The sequence below is a fragment of the Gopherus evgoodei genome, chromosome 1 (assembly GCF_007399415.2).
Source record: "Gopherus evgoodei ecotype Sinaloan lineage chromosome 1, rGopEvg1_v1.p, whole genome shotgun sequence".
Lineage (NCBI taxonomy): Eukaryota > Metazoa > Chordata > Testudines > Testudinidae > Gopherus > Gopherus evgoodei.
The window spans coordinates 179,026,304-179,045,258 of NC_044322.1; the positions used below are offsets into that span (position 1 = coordinate 179,026,304).

Genomic DNA, 18,955 nt, shown 5'->3' on the forward strand with positions numbered 1-18,955 from the left:
TGCGACTGGCTCGGTGCCGGGAGGTCGACCGGGATCACGAGCGCCGTTGCCTAGATCGCGGCGCCCACCTCGGTGCCGAGAGCTGGAGCGGTGTCAGGAGTACCGAGTTGACACTCGGGAAGTAGACCGGCACCAGAAGCCCGACCGGTGCCGAGAGCGTGAGCGGTACCGGGGTGATCGGTGCCGGGAGCCCGACCGGTGCCGGGAGTCTGAGCGGTGCCGAGGCGACCGGTGCCGGGAATCTGAGCGGTGCCGGGAGTCTGAGCGGTGCCGAGATCGTGATCGATGCCTTGAGCCTGAGTGGCGCCTTGATGTGGAGCGTCCACGGGACTGCGATCTGGAACGGTGCCGGCCTGTTACACTGACCGAAGCTGGTCTGGTCAGGGTCAGTTTGCCCACAGAGCAGAGAACCCGCACCGGCGGTAAGGGCATCGGTGCCTCGGTGATCGCAATTAGCTCCCTCGCCGCTGCGAATGTTTCCAGGGTAGAGGGAGAGGCAAGCTCTACCACGGTGTGTACCGGGGAGCTGCCAGGTGCCGGACTCGATGGCCCGCGCGGGGTCGGAGTCAACGGTACCGGCTTCGGCGGTGCCGCGGCAGGTATCAGTGCCGGGCGATCCACCTTCTGTGCAGGGTCTGACTGCAGGATGGCTGAAGGCGAGATGATCTGTGCCTTTGCAGCCTTTGGCCTCGGGGAGAGGGAGCGGCTCTGGGCCGGTTTCGGTGCCGGCTTCTTGGTGGTGGCACTCGTTGTGGCGGTGCTCTTGCTCACCGGCTGACTTGCGCTCGGTGCCGAGGGCAAGGGTGTCAGGGCCGCTTCCATGAGGAGCTGTCGCAGTCTAATGTCCCGCTCCTTCTTGGTCCTCGGCTTGAAGGACTTACAGATCGCGCACTTGGCTGATAAGTGCGACTCCCCTAGGCACTTCAAGCAGGAGTCGTGGGGGTCTCCCACGGGCATGGGCTTGTGAGAAGCCGAGCACTGCTTGAAGCCCGATGAGCCGGGCACGGGCTATGGCTCCCGGTGCGGGCGGGGGGGGGGAGTATCCCGATCCCCTCGCTACCACTACTAACTAAACTAACACACTATATAATTTACTAACTAAGAACTATATATCTATATATGTACAATAACAACTATAACTACTATATACAACGGTAGCAAAACGAGCTGCTAGGGAGTGTGGAGGTCAGCGAAGCCGCGCTCCACAGTTCCAACGACCGACACAGGCGGTAAGAAGGAACTGAAGGGTGGCCGGGTAGGCTGGGATATAGATGGGGCGCCATAGCGGCGCCACTCCAGGGGGCGCCCAGCCGACCCGTCTGGGTTGCTAGGGTAAAAGTTTCTCCGACGAACGTGCATGCGGCACGTACACACCGAACTGGAATGCATATGAGCAATCACTCAAAGAAGAATCCATGTTTCTGGATCCCCATTTCCACATCCTGTGCAGTGGATTTATTGCCATCTGTAGCTCAAGTGTACCTTGTGGATTAGGAAAAACCCACTCCTCTACCCAGAAAATCTTCAACTGCTCCCATACAGAGTAGTTGGCATATTCAAGATTTTATATTTCTTGTAAGAAATGTGTTGTTCAGATGCAAGGGATTCATCCCTTATACAGAAGCATAACCAAAACTGGAGCAAAAGCTCAAGAACCCCACTGAATTCAAATCATTGAGATTTCGCTATATAGGGCACTGTAAGGCAGGCATTTTACCTTTTAATTTGGCTATTAACTAAAACAAATTACTTCCTATATTAGCAAAAATCAGTATTGCCGCAAGAGAACCTGAAAGATAAAGGACCTTTTTTTTTTTTTTTAAATTTGCTTCCCCCATCATCAGCATTTCTTTGGCAAAGTTAGGTGACAGCTACACTTTGGGAGAAGATCAGCTATTTGATGATGGCATTAAAGAGGACTTCAAAGCAAATATCACATCAATTTAAAACAATTTCTTGAACAGCAAGTACAATCTAAACTCTGGTTTGCAACTGATTTTGGTCAACAATTGTCAGAATAATAAATAAATAAAATAAAATAAAATAAAATAAAATAAAATAAAATAAATAAATGGAGATATACCAATCTCCTAGAACTGGAAGGGACCTTGAAAGAATCCAGCCCCCTGCCTTCACTAGCAGGACCAAGTACTGATTTTTGCCCCAGATCCCTAAGTAGCCCCCTCAAGGATTGAACTCACAACCCTGGGTTTAGCAGGCCAATGCTCAAAACACTGAGCTATCCCTCCCCCCTGTAAACTGCAATACAGTTCATGTGAGATCTGCTCAGTCTAGCCAAAAAAAGGGCAGTCAGAATAGCCTACTGTGAACTTCCTACGCAGCCTTTGCGAGCAAGGTTCAGAGAGAGCTCCAGCTGGACTGTAAGACTGTTTTCCCCAGGCAGAACCCCCAGAGCAAGGTAGAGGAATTCTGTCACCTGCGCAACTACAGGGGTCCATTCCCTGGCACAAGTGAGTGAAACTGGCATCCCTTGATGTTTTACCTACTTACCTTCTGACACCAGAGGTTTTGCCAAAGACCAATAGCATTTATGTATTCAGTTCATTTTCAATTATTTTTCTTTTTAAAATTCTCTCTCTTCCTTTAATAGTAGAGAGTTCATCAGTTTGATCACCTATAGGTCTGTCTTAGCTCAGTTTAGATAAAGTTTTATTACTAAAGCTGACTTTCACTAGCCTTGTGGCAATTTCTCCTAGTTAGAAAGAAATCATCTGCTGGGAGAGGATTAGGCCTAACACTATCTGCCCTCAGATAACATAGCGCTTTTATAGTCAATAACCATAGACTCAAACATCAGCCTCAAATAAATTCATGTCACAGTATGATATTTAGCTTTTCAATTCCTTAGTCAGTTTTTGACAAGGAAGTAGTTCTCGACACAATCGTATCTACGGTGTGCAAGAACCAGTTATGGCTCAGTAAAATAGCTATTCAGCATAAATTACTTGATAGGATATATGGGGTATATTGAACCCTGAACCTTCTCAGCCTCTCAACTCATACTGAAATTGCTGCCAAAGGTTAAGCAAAGGAAGTTTGATACTAGGCCATTCTTACGTATGTAATATGATGTGGGACTTATGAAAAAGAATTCCTCACACATTGTCCTTGACACATGGAAGTGATCTGTCAAGATAATTGGGATGAGTGTGTCTTACTTCGGGCTCTGGGTATCATCAACTCTTTTCAAAATCACAGCATATGGAAGAGAAAATGGCTCCCAACAACAAAAAAAATGTTATTTAATTGGAACAGCAAGAATCTCTTGATGCATTTTTAGACAGGATTCACCGTGTAGAAAAAATGACCTTAGTTTTTAACAAGCAAAGGGACCTTTGGGTACAATCTTGCACTCTTTAGCCAACCAGAAATCCCACTATCATCAGTGGGCATTCTGTCTGGGTACTTTCTAGAGTTAAAGAGTTTGACATCTAGGATGACTCTACCCCTTTCTACCACTGCCATTAAATATGGTAGCTATTTACATGCTCATACTATTATAATCCTAATTATTTTACTCATATATTTATACTTTGTTTGAAACCATCAAGTTTTAAATGATATAGCAGATGAAGTAAGTTATAGAAATTCTAGTAAGGACAGCTGCCTGTTTGATAACAGAACACATTAGTTGTCTGAGAAATCTTAAGGTCATTAATATTCAAAAAGCAGTATATTTGAATCTTTTTGAGTATCAGGACAGGTGACTAAGTTCTGGATACTCTAAGCTTGCTTTTTCTTTACAGGCAGCTATGGCCAAATGTAATTTGTGGACCACAATGCAGCTGCTATCACATGTCCTATAAAATAAAAACCTATATCGCAGGAAAGTTTGTAAGAAAACAACTGGGCGAGCTTTATCGTGTTAATGCACTGGACTTAAATGCTTTATGGAGAGATTCAGCAGGGAAGAAAAGGACATTTTTACTACAAAATAACAGAATCAATATTCCTCAATGACAACAGTTTGCGTGCACGCATAGCCATTTGGGTTGCACTTCTCTCAATAACCTGGTATTGACCAATTCTAAAAAATATCAATTTAATGCAAAAAACAAAACTACTGTAATGTTTCATGAATACAGTGATCACACAAATCAATAAATTCATAAAGTTCCCACAGAAACCTTAACTCCACCCCTAGCAAACTCATTAGGACCTCTCATTTGTGCCTTTGAAAATCTTCCCCATAATGAGGATACCAAATTAAAAGATACGTGTCCTTCAGTTATTAAAACTGATGTTTTCCAGTTTTGCTTTCTTGCCGCTGGAGTTTTTTTTTTTTACTTTTGCCGTTCCCTTATCCTAAGAAATAAAAACTGATTACTGCATTTGCCCTTGTTTCCTTTTTAAAAAAAATAAAAATAAAAAAATCAGTTTTGCTTTCTGGTTCTCAGAACAGAGAAAAGCTGCCAACACACAGGAAAGGAATGAATGTTAGTATTCAAGAAGAAAAAAATCTGTGTGTGTTAGGGTTTCTATACATATAAAAAATAAAACCTAAAATCCTGTCTTAAATTGACCATAGTATCTCTATAAACCTTAAGTGTCAAATTTCTGTATTTGACTTGTGATTCAAACTTATTACATGAACAATACACATCTATAATTAAAAGACAGGCATGTTGCTAGTATAAACAAACATATATTTATATTATTTTGGTGAGGCTGTATAGAATTGACCAGAGAGATCCTATATGCTTCTTGTATACGCGATACAAATAAAATGGCATATTGGTTTGCTAGTTTCTGCCACCAGAGAAAAATACTAAAAAAATCTGCAGTATTTACTTGTCGATCAGAAGATTACCAAAAGTGGTCTTCTTAATCTCTGCAGCGTGGAAAAGGGACTATGGGTAAAAAGAAAAAAGGTCTATGTCTAGAAGACCCTTCAAAAGCAAAAGAAAAGGTCATGAATAGAGGCCAAAGCAAAGAACGAAAAAGGAAGTAGTCCTGCAAGATGCACCTAACCCTCCGACATGATTATGAAAACAGTCTAACTAAAAGTTCACAAGAGCTGAACTTCTCATATGAAATTAGAGGAAAACTGCTTTGGCTGTCTTGTACAAAATAGTAATTTATGAGAAATTATGCCTGAACATACATACACTGAAACCTGAAGAACAATATCACCAGCCACATGAACTAACAACCAGGAGCAAATCTCCCTCTTGTCTCAGCCCCTCCTGTCATCCTAAGGAATGTCAGACATTTTAAACTAGTCCAATAATGAGAGGACCCTGATTACTAAATAGTAATATGGGAAGAACTCCCTTTAATGGGCATGTTTATGTTTGCAATCGAAGAAAAATATTGTAGGGAAAGGTGGGAAATTCCATTTCAGAGAAGAAGCCTTTTCATTATATCCCTGACTTAGCTAAACACAATGTACTAAGCAACGCAATTGTTGTGGTGGGCCTCCTAGCTCCAACTTGTCTCAGACTTAAGGTAAAGGGCCATTTTGGAGGATAAAGCAACAACAGCTAGAGCAGCTTAACTTTCTGTGGGAACCACAGGCATGCACAAAAACCTCAGTTAAGTGCACACTTAACAAGATTACCAAATAACCATTGCAACTGGGCAGTACCTCACTTTCGAACACTCGTTCCTTGGGTCAAATCAAAGCTACTTTCCTCCACAAAAAGGCTATGCATAGCTCTTCAGCGAGAACTATATCCACAGCTAATTGCAACTTGCAAGACTCTGTCATTTCAGCTCTACTGCTGTTCACAAAAGAGGTCACAATATATTTTCCAATTTTATTTTTTATTTTTAACTTTTTAGCAATAAACAAACACACCCTCATCCCACCCCTCCACCTTAGGCAAAACCAAGTCTAGAAAATTTCAGTTCAAAATGTGAATGTTTTTCAGAATTCTGACTCTCTGAAACAGAAACAAGTTTTGTAACAGAAAACCAAGTTGCCACCTGTAATGCACTAGCTCTTGTTTCTGCTAAAATTTAAGAACACTAACAAAATTATACTTTCCTGCCACAGAAGTGAGGAAGTGTTATCGTAATAATGAACATTGCAAGCATAAAAAGAAGTGGTTAGCTTCGTAATCATATTTTGCTTTCGAACTCTTTCCCAAATACACCATAGAAATGTCTTTCAATTTTAGGTCTGATTTTAGAAAAAACTGATCAAAGGTCTCTGCTTCCAAACTGGTCCTACGTATTTAAGCAAATGTGCAGCCATGAAATATACCATTAATTTCTACCTTAAAAATAGAGGGCTGGTTTTTCAACAGAAAGCATACAGTGCAGTAAAGCAACACTCTTAAAGCCAGATGTATCAGCAGCACAACAGATGAAAATTAACAAATTCTTCTTTATAAGATGGGGGGGGGGAGAAAACACAGGCCAATCTCCGAGTCTTTTAAAATTTTATTTCTGCTTTATGTAAGTTGTTTGTTTACCTGCTAATGGCTTGTTCCTCATCTGTTATTCCAGTCTCCCTGAATGCCCTGTTTGATTCCTCCAAACTCAAGGCAATTGCCCTCTGAAGATCATCTTTATCATCTCCAGTGAGATCAATCACATCTGAAAAGCAAAACTATCTTTCTCAAAATTAAAAGTGAAACAGAATGAAAAATAAATCTTACGGTAGAGGACACAAAACCAGCATGGACTGCTAAACCAGATTCAAATTCCTCCTCAAAATTCACTTCTTTTGGTTTGCTTTCCACCATTAATCTTAATGTCTTCACTACCTACTCCCTCTCCTATGTGATAATTATAATAAGGAAGAAAAAGAAAAACACAGCACTTGCTCCTTTGTAACTCATGCTCTACAAAGAGCATTTTTCCCTTTTCCAAAATCTTCCTGTTTCCCAAGTGGTCTCCATCAAGTTACTCATCAATATAGGACTGCTTCTGCAAACTTATAGCTTCCTGCAAAGTCCCTTCTCTACTACTGCTTTTAAGTTCAGTGGTGTAACTGTCTTTATCAAGGCCAAGATACTGTTTTTTCCCAAATTACATTTGATGAATAGATTTTTCTTAAAGGATATCTTCAAAGAGAATAGTCACTATTATCTCATATAGAGCAATGCATGCTGAATGTCCCCAAAACACAGATAAAAGCACAATCCTGCTAACGCTTGTGTGTGTACTGTATACACACAGTCAATGAGATTAGTGATGTAGGTAAGGTAATTACATACATAGGCATTTGCAGGATTAAGACCTAAGCAAGGAGTCAGCACATTATTAAGCTAAATCTTCCCTTCCCTCCTCCCTTTCACACTTGTTTAGTTTCAAACTAAACAACATGTTGAATTTCCTTCAGTCTGAATAGTGGAAGCAACCAGCACAACATTCAATTACCAAAAACATCAAAGAAAAATGATCAGAGATTGAGGTTCAAAATAAGAGTCCCCACTCTGGCAATCCATCCAGCCTTTTTTTTTTTTTTTTAACCACCAAATGAATAAAAATGTAAGGGGCCTATTTCTTACTTTCCCTACAATCGCAGTCACCACAAAAAAAAAAAATGTTTATTAGCTGCCAGCAAACGTAACTTATGTAAACTTCCCAACCTACTGTATGTAGCAGTAGAAACTCTTCTTTACTCAGGAGAGGAAGCATATTCTCTCTAGCAGCCTCCCACTACTAAATTATGCATTCCAGTCAAGCAGAGAAACTCTTCCCAGAGCAGTCAGGCTAATGGGAATGACGGCCAGCTGTGCAAGACTGCTAGGAGGACAGGGGACTGAATGTATCAGACTTTCCATGGCTGAAAATCCCACTTTGCTAGTCAGCGGGAGGGAAGGAATTATGTTGTACAAAGATGACCCTCACGTGAACCTGTACGATGTCAAACCCAGAGTCAGAGCAGTGCCATTTTCACTTTCTTTCCTGTTCTTAAGGGCCAGAGCAAAGTCAAAAAAAAGCAGCTATGCCAAGGGTAACTCCAGCCTAAAACCTATGCTAAAAGCAGATGGGAGGCAGGTGACAGAATAGAGAGCTACAAACTTGAGGATTATAGAGGAAAGGAGGGGAGGCAATTTGTTTACATGTCCCCTTTCACTGCCTGGCCTTTGTAACTCATTCCCAAGAACTTCTCGTTTTAGCCTTCCCCTGATAGATTAGCTTGCGGTGGAGTCAGTATCCACTATTTTCCCAGTCTTATATAGCTGTGGATACTTTCTGTTGAATCAAAATAATACACTGAAAGTGAGACGTTACAATCATTTCCATAGCTACACACCAATCGCAAATAGAAGCTGCAGCTAAGAAACAACAGTTCTTTTCTCACATCTTCAGAAATTAGGCATAGCACTGGCCCTTCTCCCACTGCATTCCTTCTCACCAGCTTCCACCAGGGTCTGTTATTTGCCTGAAATTCAATTTAATTTAGATTTTGAGCCCTTACGGGCAGCAACCATGTCTTCTTACCTGTAAAGCAATATACACATCTATAGCATCTTCGTAAGAAACAATAGCAAGAATAACAGCAAAGTAACTCATTTTACTTTAAGTATCTGTGTGATGCTTGGAAACAGTTCCTGAATTGATTTTTCATTTTTTTAAAAGAACATTTAGAGTCTCAGACTTGCAAATCTCACTCCAGAGGGGGCTTAATCCATTATGAAATGATAGCTTCCTTATTAGCTGAGTGTAACACCTAATGCATTATGGATTTTAGTATTCTGGACATGACAATTCAGACAAAAAACTGGAAATTTACAAATATGGCACCACACCTGCAAACTGAGAGACTTGGCCATTCAGAGCTGGAGTATGAACACTTCACTGATGGCAGATTAAAAAATACATTAATAACAATTGCAGAGAAAAGAGGCAGTGAAGCAGTTGGGAGTGTTATCCAGTGGGCAGCATGTTGATTTAGGGCTCTGATCCACTTGTTATTCAAAAAAATTTAAAAAGTAACAAAATTTCAGTTTCTGTCATCGATAAAACCATTTAATGAGTTATAGCTCCACAATTTATAATTATCTGTCATTATGCATTTCCCAACCATTTGCTGGTAGTCACTAAGCAATCCTGCAGTCTCACTGGAAGTTTCCTATATTTCCAGTTGCAGAGTGCTGGTAGTGATCACAACTAATAAAGGATGAACATAAGAACGGCCATACTGGGTCAGACCAAAGTCCATCAAGTTCAGTATCCTGTCCTCTTGAGAGTGGCCAATCGCAGGTGCCCCAAAGGGAATGAACAGACAGGTTATCATCAAGTGATCCACGATGGTGAAAGGTTAGTTTGGGGTATATTGGGGGAAAGCAGGTTGGAATAAATGGGCATCCTCATTCATTAGGTGAATCTAGGATTACGTCGGTCACTTCTTTGGAGGGGTGGAGGCTTCTGCAGCCATTCCTTTTTCACTGGGGTTGATAAGAAATCTTTGAGTTATCCACATCTTATACAAAAATTAAAAGGTAGAGTCAATATTTAAGTGAAAAATAAAAACTTGGAAATCTCATTTTCTTTACAAAAACACACACACACACAAATAGCATCCAAGACAAACCATACAGTAGTTTTATCACTACAAAATACCCTGCATTGAGCCCAGACATGAGTTCCCATTGCTAAAAAAGCAAAGGCTGCCAAAATATTTCAAGGTCAAAGTCAACTGACACTTTTCCAAAATTGTATTTTTTTCCTTTTTTCTGGTTAATGGACAACACATTTTTAATATTTTAAATGTTTACTAACATGTACTATTAGCCTAAATGCTAAGAACATCACAAAAATGTACTGTTAATTGGTGTACTAAGAACAAAAGTTGATCATATAGTATTAAAACAAAAAGGAGATTCACCATCTATACTTTGTTTCTAAAAATTTTGCTAGTGAAAAGTATTTTTAAAGATGAGATATAATTACACATCACCAAACAGCTTTAGTTTATATGGTGCCTGATTCCTAGCCCACTGATGTCAACAGAAATGCTCCAATTGGTTTTAAAAGGCTTTAACTCACGTGCTATATGATTTTCTTTTATAAATTGTACTTCACTTCTCATGTGTTCATAAGCATTTTTCCCCAAGCAGTTACTACCTATTACTTATCCCTTTCATCATATACACATTCATTGTAATTAATTTGTGGCACTGAATAGGGGATAACCCATAGCTGAAAACTGATGTTACCTAAACTTCCTTTTCTAATGTACTTTGATTGTTCTCTATATACTAATTCCTGATTCTCCAAGCATACATGGTGTTCTCCCAAGAAAAATTCAAAACAGTGTTTGTTTTTAAAATTCTGATTAATATTTTGTAGCTAGTTAACTCTTAAGTGTACTGAAGTCTTTTGGTGCAATACCTTGAAAATTAAAGGGCCTAACTTTGAATTTTGCATATTCATTGGTTACTTTGGCTGACTGTTCATCTGATTTATGACGTTCCTTTGATTCATGAGTTTATATACTGCTGCAACACTGAACCAGTGGCTTGTGGTTACTGAATAGCGACTTCCACTGGAGCATGATGAACCTACTCATTTTTAAAGTTTATCCTTTGATTAAGTAGGAATTTATATTTTGGAGCTAAAGGTTCTGAATTGAAATACCTTTAGTGAGGCTTGTGTCTGGATAACTACTGATTCATAGATTTTAAAGCAGAAGAGACCATTAGATCACCTGGTCTGACCCATATAACACAGGCCATATGTAGAATTTCACCCAGTTACTTCAGATTTGGCCCTACTAACTTGTGTTTGACTAAAGCACATCTTCCAGAATGACATCCAGTCTTGATCTGAACATTTCGAGACACAAAGAATCCAACACTTCCCTTGATAGTTTGTTCCAACACTTATTCACCCTCACTGTGAAAAATATGTTTTATTTCTGATTTCAGTTTGTCTGGCTTTAAATTCCAGCCATTGTTCTTGTAATATCTTTCTCTGCTAGATTAAAGGACACAGTGTTTTCTCCCCATGAAGGTATTTATACACCATAATTAAGTCACCTTTGGACCAAGCCCTTACAAATGGATCCTGTAAGAGGCACAAAATTTATTCTCAAACTTTGCAGCCAAATATGATTATTGTGGGACAAAACAACGACCTCTTAATTTTGTTAATAAGCAAAACAGCTCCTCAGAGTTATGCCAATAGCACTGAAACATCATGCTATATCTACTGTTCAGAAAAATTAATTTTGAATAGGAAAGAAGGTGACATGACCTTCAAAAGGTCTAGTTGGGTACACTAGTGACCTTTACTCACAAACAATTAGTGTACACAGATGAATAGTGGAACTACTATTGGAACTGGCTCCTGCTTTTGATAGTTCTTGGTTTTTTGTTTTGTTTTTTAATCTATGCAGCAGTATGTATTTGTGGTGCATAAGGTCAAATGTTTGAAATCCTCCCTATGCATTGTGTATTGCCACAAATGGGGTTAATAAGTGAAAACATTTCAAGTATGTCAATATATAGACACTACTGGTCCATTGTTTTCCAACTCATATAGTCAGTTTGCTTACTCAGGAAGTTCCCATCAGATTATTTAAAATAAACTATTCACATTCTAGTGTAACGGAGTTGTGTTTTTAAGAGACAATTATAGCACTATTTGAGTTCTTCATGTCAAAGATTTTACTAGAGTGAAATCAATGGCACTAAAAGGGAAAAGCAAGTGGGAGGAACCTGGAAGAGTGAGCAGGCTATGACACCAGGAGACACAGACAGTGAGTGGCAACTGAACCTGGGAGCATGCAGTGAACAACCATGGTCACGCAACTGCTGGCGCAGGAGAAGGAAAATGAAGATTTTGGTCTGTTGAATGAAAAGCTGATGAGTATGGGAAGGCCAAGATTTTCAAATAGTTGCCATATTGAGATTGAAGAGTTAAGATTACATAAAATTTATTTATTACTGTCTAAGCAAAGTGAGATCCCAGAACAGGGTGGGCAAACTGTTTGGCCCAAGGGCCACATCTGGGTATGGAAATTGAATGGTGGGCCATGAATGCTCATGAAATCGGGGGTTAAGGTGTGGGAGGGGGTGTGAGCTGGGGATGAGGAGTTGGGAGTGCAGGGGGTGCTCTAGGCTGGAATAGAGGGGTTTAAGGGCAGGGCTGGAGCAGGGGCATGGGAGGGGGTCAGGGTTGCAGGCTCCAGGCAGCATCTACCTCAAGCAGCTCCCAGAAGCAGCAGCAGCACGTCCCTCGCCCATGTTCCCGGCCAATGGGAGCTCCAGGGGCAGCGCTTGGGCAACATGCAGAATCCCTGGCTGCCCCTACACGTAGGAACTGGGGGAGGAGGAAGTGGTGTACTGCTTCCAGGAGCAGCGCAGAATAGGGCAAGCCCCCAACTCTGCTCCCCAGCAGGAGCTCGAGGGCTGGATTAAAACGTCTGGAGGACCGGATGCTGCCACTGGGCCATAGCTTGCTCACCACGGTCCTAGACTCAAACTTCATGGAATTTCTTTGTTCTTAAAGTGTTACCTTTTGAATGTGGCATCCAATCAATTCCGGGCAATGTTGTGAGCACCAGTGGGCAGAACCCTATTGATTTTGATGAAAATCAAAAAACCAAAAGAAAGAGGGAAATGGGTGAATGCGGAGCCTCTGGGATCCAGTTTGCAGACTCAGCACCAACAGCTTTCCTGTTGTCTACAGATCGAAGAACCAATTGATGGCAACCACAAACAAACACCAATCCTCATCTCAGTCCAGCCCATCAATCCCAATACAGTTTAAATTTTGACATCCAGAATGACTCATCTTCCAAACAGAAAGAAAATAAGTAAAAATAGTGGAGGGACAGGGGTAAATGTGAGTGAACACTGAGCCCACCACAGAGAGAGAATGGGGGCAATGGTATTGGGTGGGGCACACAGAGCCCGTGGCATGTGCCAAAAGGGAGGAATCAAGGAACATACAGCCTTTGGCATGACAACAAAAGCAGTAGTGTTGCAGGGGGTCCCTGAAATAGAGAGGGAGAAGAGTTTGGCACACAAGAAGTTTATGGGGAAAAAGAGGAATGCAAGGAACTCCAAGCGTGTGCAACAAGCTCAGCCTACAGAAGCAACAAAGCCTGTGACTCTCTAGTTAATATAGCTCCATAGATGTGCAAGGGACTTTTACACTCATAAGACTGTCTCTGCCAGAGGAGCTTAAGAGTTACATAGAAATTATTCTTCTATATATTAAATATTTCAGGACTTAGAATTTGATACAATTTTAGTGGTATGAGGGAGAGAAATTCCTGTACTTTAGAACAGAGGGGCATGTGGTTATTTCTGCAAGGCTTGGCTGAAGTTTGACCCAAAGACAGCATTTTTCTAAAATGAATTTCTCCCCCTTTTGCTGCTGCTGCTTCCTCCCCTAATCCTGGATTCTTTAAGTTTCTCAAATAAAAAGGAGAAAATAAATACTATGTTTAACAATGTAACAGTTCTGACTAACATCCCCAGAAAAAAATAAATTGAGGTAAGTTGTTGTAAATCATGCTACCAAAAGCACTGAACTTCAGGTAGGAAGTGCTTCAAGTGCCCTATACTGGCACAGCATAATTAAACACTACTGTACTTCTCTAGTTTTTTGTGTTGCTATAGGTGCAGTGGTCTTTTGCAAAAAACTGCAAGGTCTCTTTTGTCTCTTTTGTGCCTGGGATCCAGATGATACAACAAAAACTCTAGATCAGAATTTTTGTATGGGTATATTGCAACAACCCCAACGTTTAACAAGTTTTCAATTTGCATACACACAAACAGACAACTAGCACTTGCACACAGAGTTGATCAAATCAACTGTATATGCAGCTGTTGGTGCTAGAAAACTGTACATGCAGGTGTTGGGACATGCAAAGTTTGGCATGCACCAGTGTATTAAGGCTTTTGTGATAATGTGGCCTTTGTGTTTAATACTGAATTAATTTCTGATAAGTAGTGAACCAAATTTATAAAATATAAAGCACTGTTGAAGGTAGGAGTAGAAAGGTTCTTTATTTTCATTAGTCATGTTTTTAAAATCTTAACAATTGAACATTCAGTTAATAGCTTTTCCAACTGCTGACAAGCCAGTAATTTGCTATAAACAGGGTCTGGGCAGAAAGCCTACTACTTTTGAGGAACTTCAGTTTCCTAACACTTCCTTCCATGTTGGATAATGTACTTGGTGGCTCAACCAGGTATTTTATTCTTTACTAAGTAAGTGTCTTTCAATGGTATAGAGCCAGTTAAGCCAATAACCTCAAGAATAAGCCAACTATGCCTTTTTGCTTGGCATACACTCAAAAGCCACAACAAACAGATTTTTTTTTCCCCTGGTAAGGGACTGAGTTTCCAGTATTTATCTGTTGACCTCTTATCCCCAGTCTGGATGGCTAAGAAACTATAGCACTCTGCATGTAGATGACTCATGATATCTTAAATTTCAAATGAATGTGGATGATTAAGTAGTAGGGCATGATATGATGAGTTTATCTTGAGATACTCCACCAAGGTGTAATTATTTAACGGGGGTTCAACAAATTTAAATGTCAAAACATTGTCATCAGTGGCATCAACATCCCTCTTCATTGAAGGGAATGATGAAGGTTAAAATAATCATGTTACTGTGGTTTCATATTTCCTCTTAACCCATGTTTACTTCCATTCTCCTCTCAAATCAACCACCTTCCTATTCTCTCTCCCCCTTCATACTCTGATTGCAACAGTGTGTGTTGGTGATTTATTTTGAGCTTTTTCTATTTATAAAGAAATTGTGAACAAATGTAGTGGATGCGATAAAGGTACTTATCAGCAGAGAATGGATTGAGCAGAAAATAGTGTAGCTTAAGTTTCTCAAAGTTCTGCAAAGTCTCCTCTCTTCTGATATGCAAAAGTTCTGCTATCCTGGTCAGGGATTTTCTCTTCAGAGACAGACGAAGTTTAGTGGTTTTCTCATGTACAGAAATAAACTAGGATGAGACTCTAAAATACATGAATTCTGTGACCTAAAGCTAGCCTGCAAGGAATTAAGGGCTCTCTAGCTTTGATGCCAATGAACTTGAACAGTCAGCAGCAGATAACATAAGGGATGTCAGTCTCCAAAATGTCAGTGTTTTTACTCCACAACGGTTGCTACCTTCTGGATTATCTTTCAATATTTAATCAGTTTCAGAGCCATAAAGATTTATTTTTTCTAATGACCAGTGCTGCAAATTAAGCATGGATTTCAAAGTCACGATGTGCTCTATTTTGTGCACTCTGTGGGCCAGATTATACCCTCTGTTACTTCCTATACAACCCTCTTGTCTCCAGTAAGATTATATGGGGTATAAATGAGGGCAGAATGTGACTCTGCAACTGGACTTTTTTCCATCAATAGAGTAGTTAATGAAACAAGCGACAACAGAATCCAACTAGTTATCCCTTATCTGTACTTGCTCTGGAATAATAGTTGTAAATATTGCAGTAGCAAACTCCTGTATCTCAGGAAAGTATGCAGATGTGATTCTGGATCCACAGAGGAAGCTGATACGTTAAGTATACACCATTTTGGTACAGAACCTTTTCTGACTTTACCCAGACCTAAATGACTTTAGTTACTGTGACAAAGTGGGAATCTTCTTGATGTGTTCTTTGAATGCTGAGTGGGGAGTATTGGCCTGGAAAGGTTGCAGGGGAGTTTTGCTGGGACTGTCTGCATTGGGGATGGGAGACTTGCCTTGAGGGAGGATACCTGAGCACATAACATGAGAACTCAGGAAGGGGATTAGAGCCAGGTGACACCTCTGCCCAGGAGAAATGGACAAAGGGTGGGGGAGGAGCCGAGGGGAGGCTGGGTGAGATGGCTGAAGGAAGTTTCAGTCTGGAGCTGCTGGGAAAATGGAGGGGAGCCCAGATGAGCTCTGGCTTCCCAACAGGGCTCTGGCCTCCCTGTCCCCCACCCTGATGGGCCTAACTGAGGGAGTCCTGTTGTCTGTACCTGCAAGACCTGTCTTGGACTGTGTTCCTGTTATCTAAATAAACCTTCTGTTTTACTGGCTGGCTGAGAGTCATAGTGAATAGCAGGAAGCTAGAGAGGCAGGGCCTTGTCTCCCCCTACACTCCGTGACAGTTACACAATGTTTTAATTTTAAATTTATTCTTGGGAAATTCTAATTTTCCATAATGTACCTGATAAATTTTATGAAGGTAGACCAGAAACAGAGGGTTAACACTTTTCTGCGCTGTACTGCTGAAAACCTGAACTAGCTCAACTATTCCAAAACATAAGTAAGCTTTAAAATTATACAAATCTACTCTTTCAACTACTTGGAGTTGGAGGCAAAACTAGATTTTATAATGGATAATGTCTGCTTAAAATAATATGAAACCCTAACCCTGAACAAAATGTCTTTAGTTAGTTTTTATTTCAGGAGGTGGTGGCAACATAAGAGCAAGAGCCCATGTTCTTTTAAAGCAGAATTGACTTCAGTTAAGGTATCCAGATTTGCACCGCTTGGGAGTCTGGTGCACAGAATTTTAAAAATTCAACGTTAGGTTTGTGTTTAAAAGAGATTAAAAACACAAATATTAACAGAAAATTCAGAAGTTCCTATAGAACTCAAATCCTTTGTACACACCTATCAATACACTGTTTCTTCCACGTTATTTCTCTTATCTCTTTAGAGAATAATTTCTACTTTAGGTAACAAATGCGAAACATGTGAATATATAGCATTTATGTGGGGGCAAGACAAGTGTCCTCTCCAGGACTGAAAAAATACTGTACACTCTTAACATAAGAAAAAAGTCAACACAAAGAAATAATCAGAAAATAACGCCTCCCATATGAAACAATCTTAACCATTTTTAATGGTTTCTCTTTTTCATGGGACAACTGCCAACTTCTTACCAAGCTTGCGAGTTAATCCTGAGAGGCAGAAAGCATGCTTAACACCTGCTGTTATCAGTTTAGCTCGTGGACACCACTGACTATCAATATAGGATCCTTAAAATGCATATGTGGCAATGTTACTTCTATAACATTGTATTTATGGCTTTAGTATTTATTTTTATTCAGGTCTGTTTGTGGAGTTTTGCCTCTCTTTAAAGCTACTCACCTTTCTTGAACTGGCATGTCCCAACCAGGAACCCCACAATGGGCAAAATTATGTTGTAGGTACAGTTCAATTTCTAACTAATAGCATAACTGAACATGTTAAAAAAAATGGAGAGGTAGCTGAAGAAAGTAAAATTTATGCTGAAAGAAACAAGCAACTGAAACCTAGGAAATGTGAAGTTAGGGAATTTATAAGCAGAATTGACAGTAAATCTCTTACAGCCAAGTTCTTAGTTTCTTTGCTTTAAAAATAGTTTATATAGAGAAAGAAAAACCTACTTGTGTCAGCCTGGCTGCCCACACTGATGTATCTGTCATTGCCAGGAAGTGCTGTTTGATAGTAAGTTGCTTCCTCCTGCTGAGGAACCTTGGCATTCTTTGCAGTAAGGAAAGTCACTGCTAATTCCAAGTTCCCATTGCTGTCCTTTAAATGTTAACAGAAAAAGAAAAAAGAAAAAGAAAAAAAGACCACTTTTTTAATTTAAATGGTAGGTCAGAATGAGTTTGTTATGATCAGCTTCAACTGTCAAACAACCAACTGCACTTCATTTTTTCCATGTTAAATTCTGGTTAGAAAGCCACAACCTAAAACCATTTTAACTCTTCAAACTTTTATTTTATATAATCGGCTACTTTCTGATCAAATAATGTTGTGGGCATAATGTCTACTTCCAATTATAAGACAGAGCAGTCAACAGGTTTCTTGTGTAATTACTCTTCATTAGAGTTGTACCCATCAAAAGAGAAATTAGTTTAAAAAGCACTGTAAATTATAAATTTCAGATGGCACTCTCATCTACTGTAATTTGGCACAACTTGACTGACTTCAACAGAACTAAGCCAAATTATGTTACCTGAGGATCTGGCCTTTTATTTTTAAGGCTTTGGGTATTCAGTTGTTAACATTTCCTCTAGTCTAAATTTAACCAGGAGTAACAGACATACACATACAGATGTTAAAAATATAGCCTCTCCCTCACGCCCCCCCGCCCCTACTTCTTTCGTCTTTTGTTTTTTTTCTTGGGGAAGGAGGGAAAAGACTGTGTGTGTATTTTTGTATAATGGATTGAAAAGTAAGCTTGAGGGGAGGGGAATTTTATTTAGTTTTAATGGGAAAGCAAAGTGTGGAGGTTTATCCTCCTGCTGTGCCTCTCCCTCCCCCTTCCTGCCCCCTCACCTCAAAAAAAGCAGGTCTTGTTTCTCGGCAAGAATTTATGACAACTGAAGAACTAGTGAAATTTTCTCTCTCAACTCTTGTGATAACATAATAAGGACAAATTAAGACAGGAAGAGATCCTTATTCAATCTGCTGAAGGGTCATGTCTACATTAGAAAACTTATACTGCTTTAACTAAACCAACGTATTTAACCCACCCTGAGGATGCAGTTATATTAGCATAAAGGTATCTTATATCAGTACAGCTGTTCCAGTATGGAAAGGGGAATAAGATATATAAATTATAAGGGATATAACTGTTTTGACTCTACAGTGGGATAGTAGAGTCATTAATTACATAGCTTAAACAAAGAAAAAAGAGCCACCACCTAGCAAACCCTTAACTAACAGTTAGACTGTGCACAAACTGTGTGGATGAGGCCTGAGATGCTTTAGTTTTTGTAGTCTTCAACCTTAGTGCCTAATTAACATTTTGGTTGAGATTCATTCCCTGAAAACCTGCCCAGATAACTAAAAGGTCCTCCAACACAAGCAGGGAAGACCACACTTTATACACCTGATATTTCTAAGGTAAAAAAGCACCATAGGGAGGGAAGGAAGGAAGGAAGGAAGGAAAGAATGAAAGAAAAATAAAATAATCCTCTCATGATTATTTTTTTTTTGGAGGGGGCGCATCGTAAAATAGCAGGGAAGTTAACAATGATGAGAAATGGCTAGAGAATATTTTCCTTCTTTTTAAAACACAACCCA

The 18,955-nt window shown here is 40.0% G+C and overlaps 1 protein-coding gene across 3 annotated transcripts in view; it reads right to left on the reverse strand.

Moving 5' to 3' along the window:
* LOC115659575 (ubiquitin carboxyl-terminal hydrolase 25) overlaps positions 1-18,955 on the reverse strand; it is a 144,238-nt gene that overhangs the window by 92,067 nt on the left and 33,216 nt on the right. For all 3 annotated transcript variants that reach the window (XM_030579940.1, XM_030579931.1, XM_030579922.1), the window contains exons 3-4: positions 17,308-17,452; positions 6,441-6,564 (exon numbers count right to left, since the gene is read on the reverse strand). In XM_030579940.1, the coding sequence (XP_030435800.1) occupies positions 6,441-6,564; positions 17,308-17,452 (269 nt within the window). The remainder of the gene's footprint in view (positions 1-6,440; positions 6,565-17,307; positions 17,453-18,955) is intronic.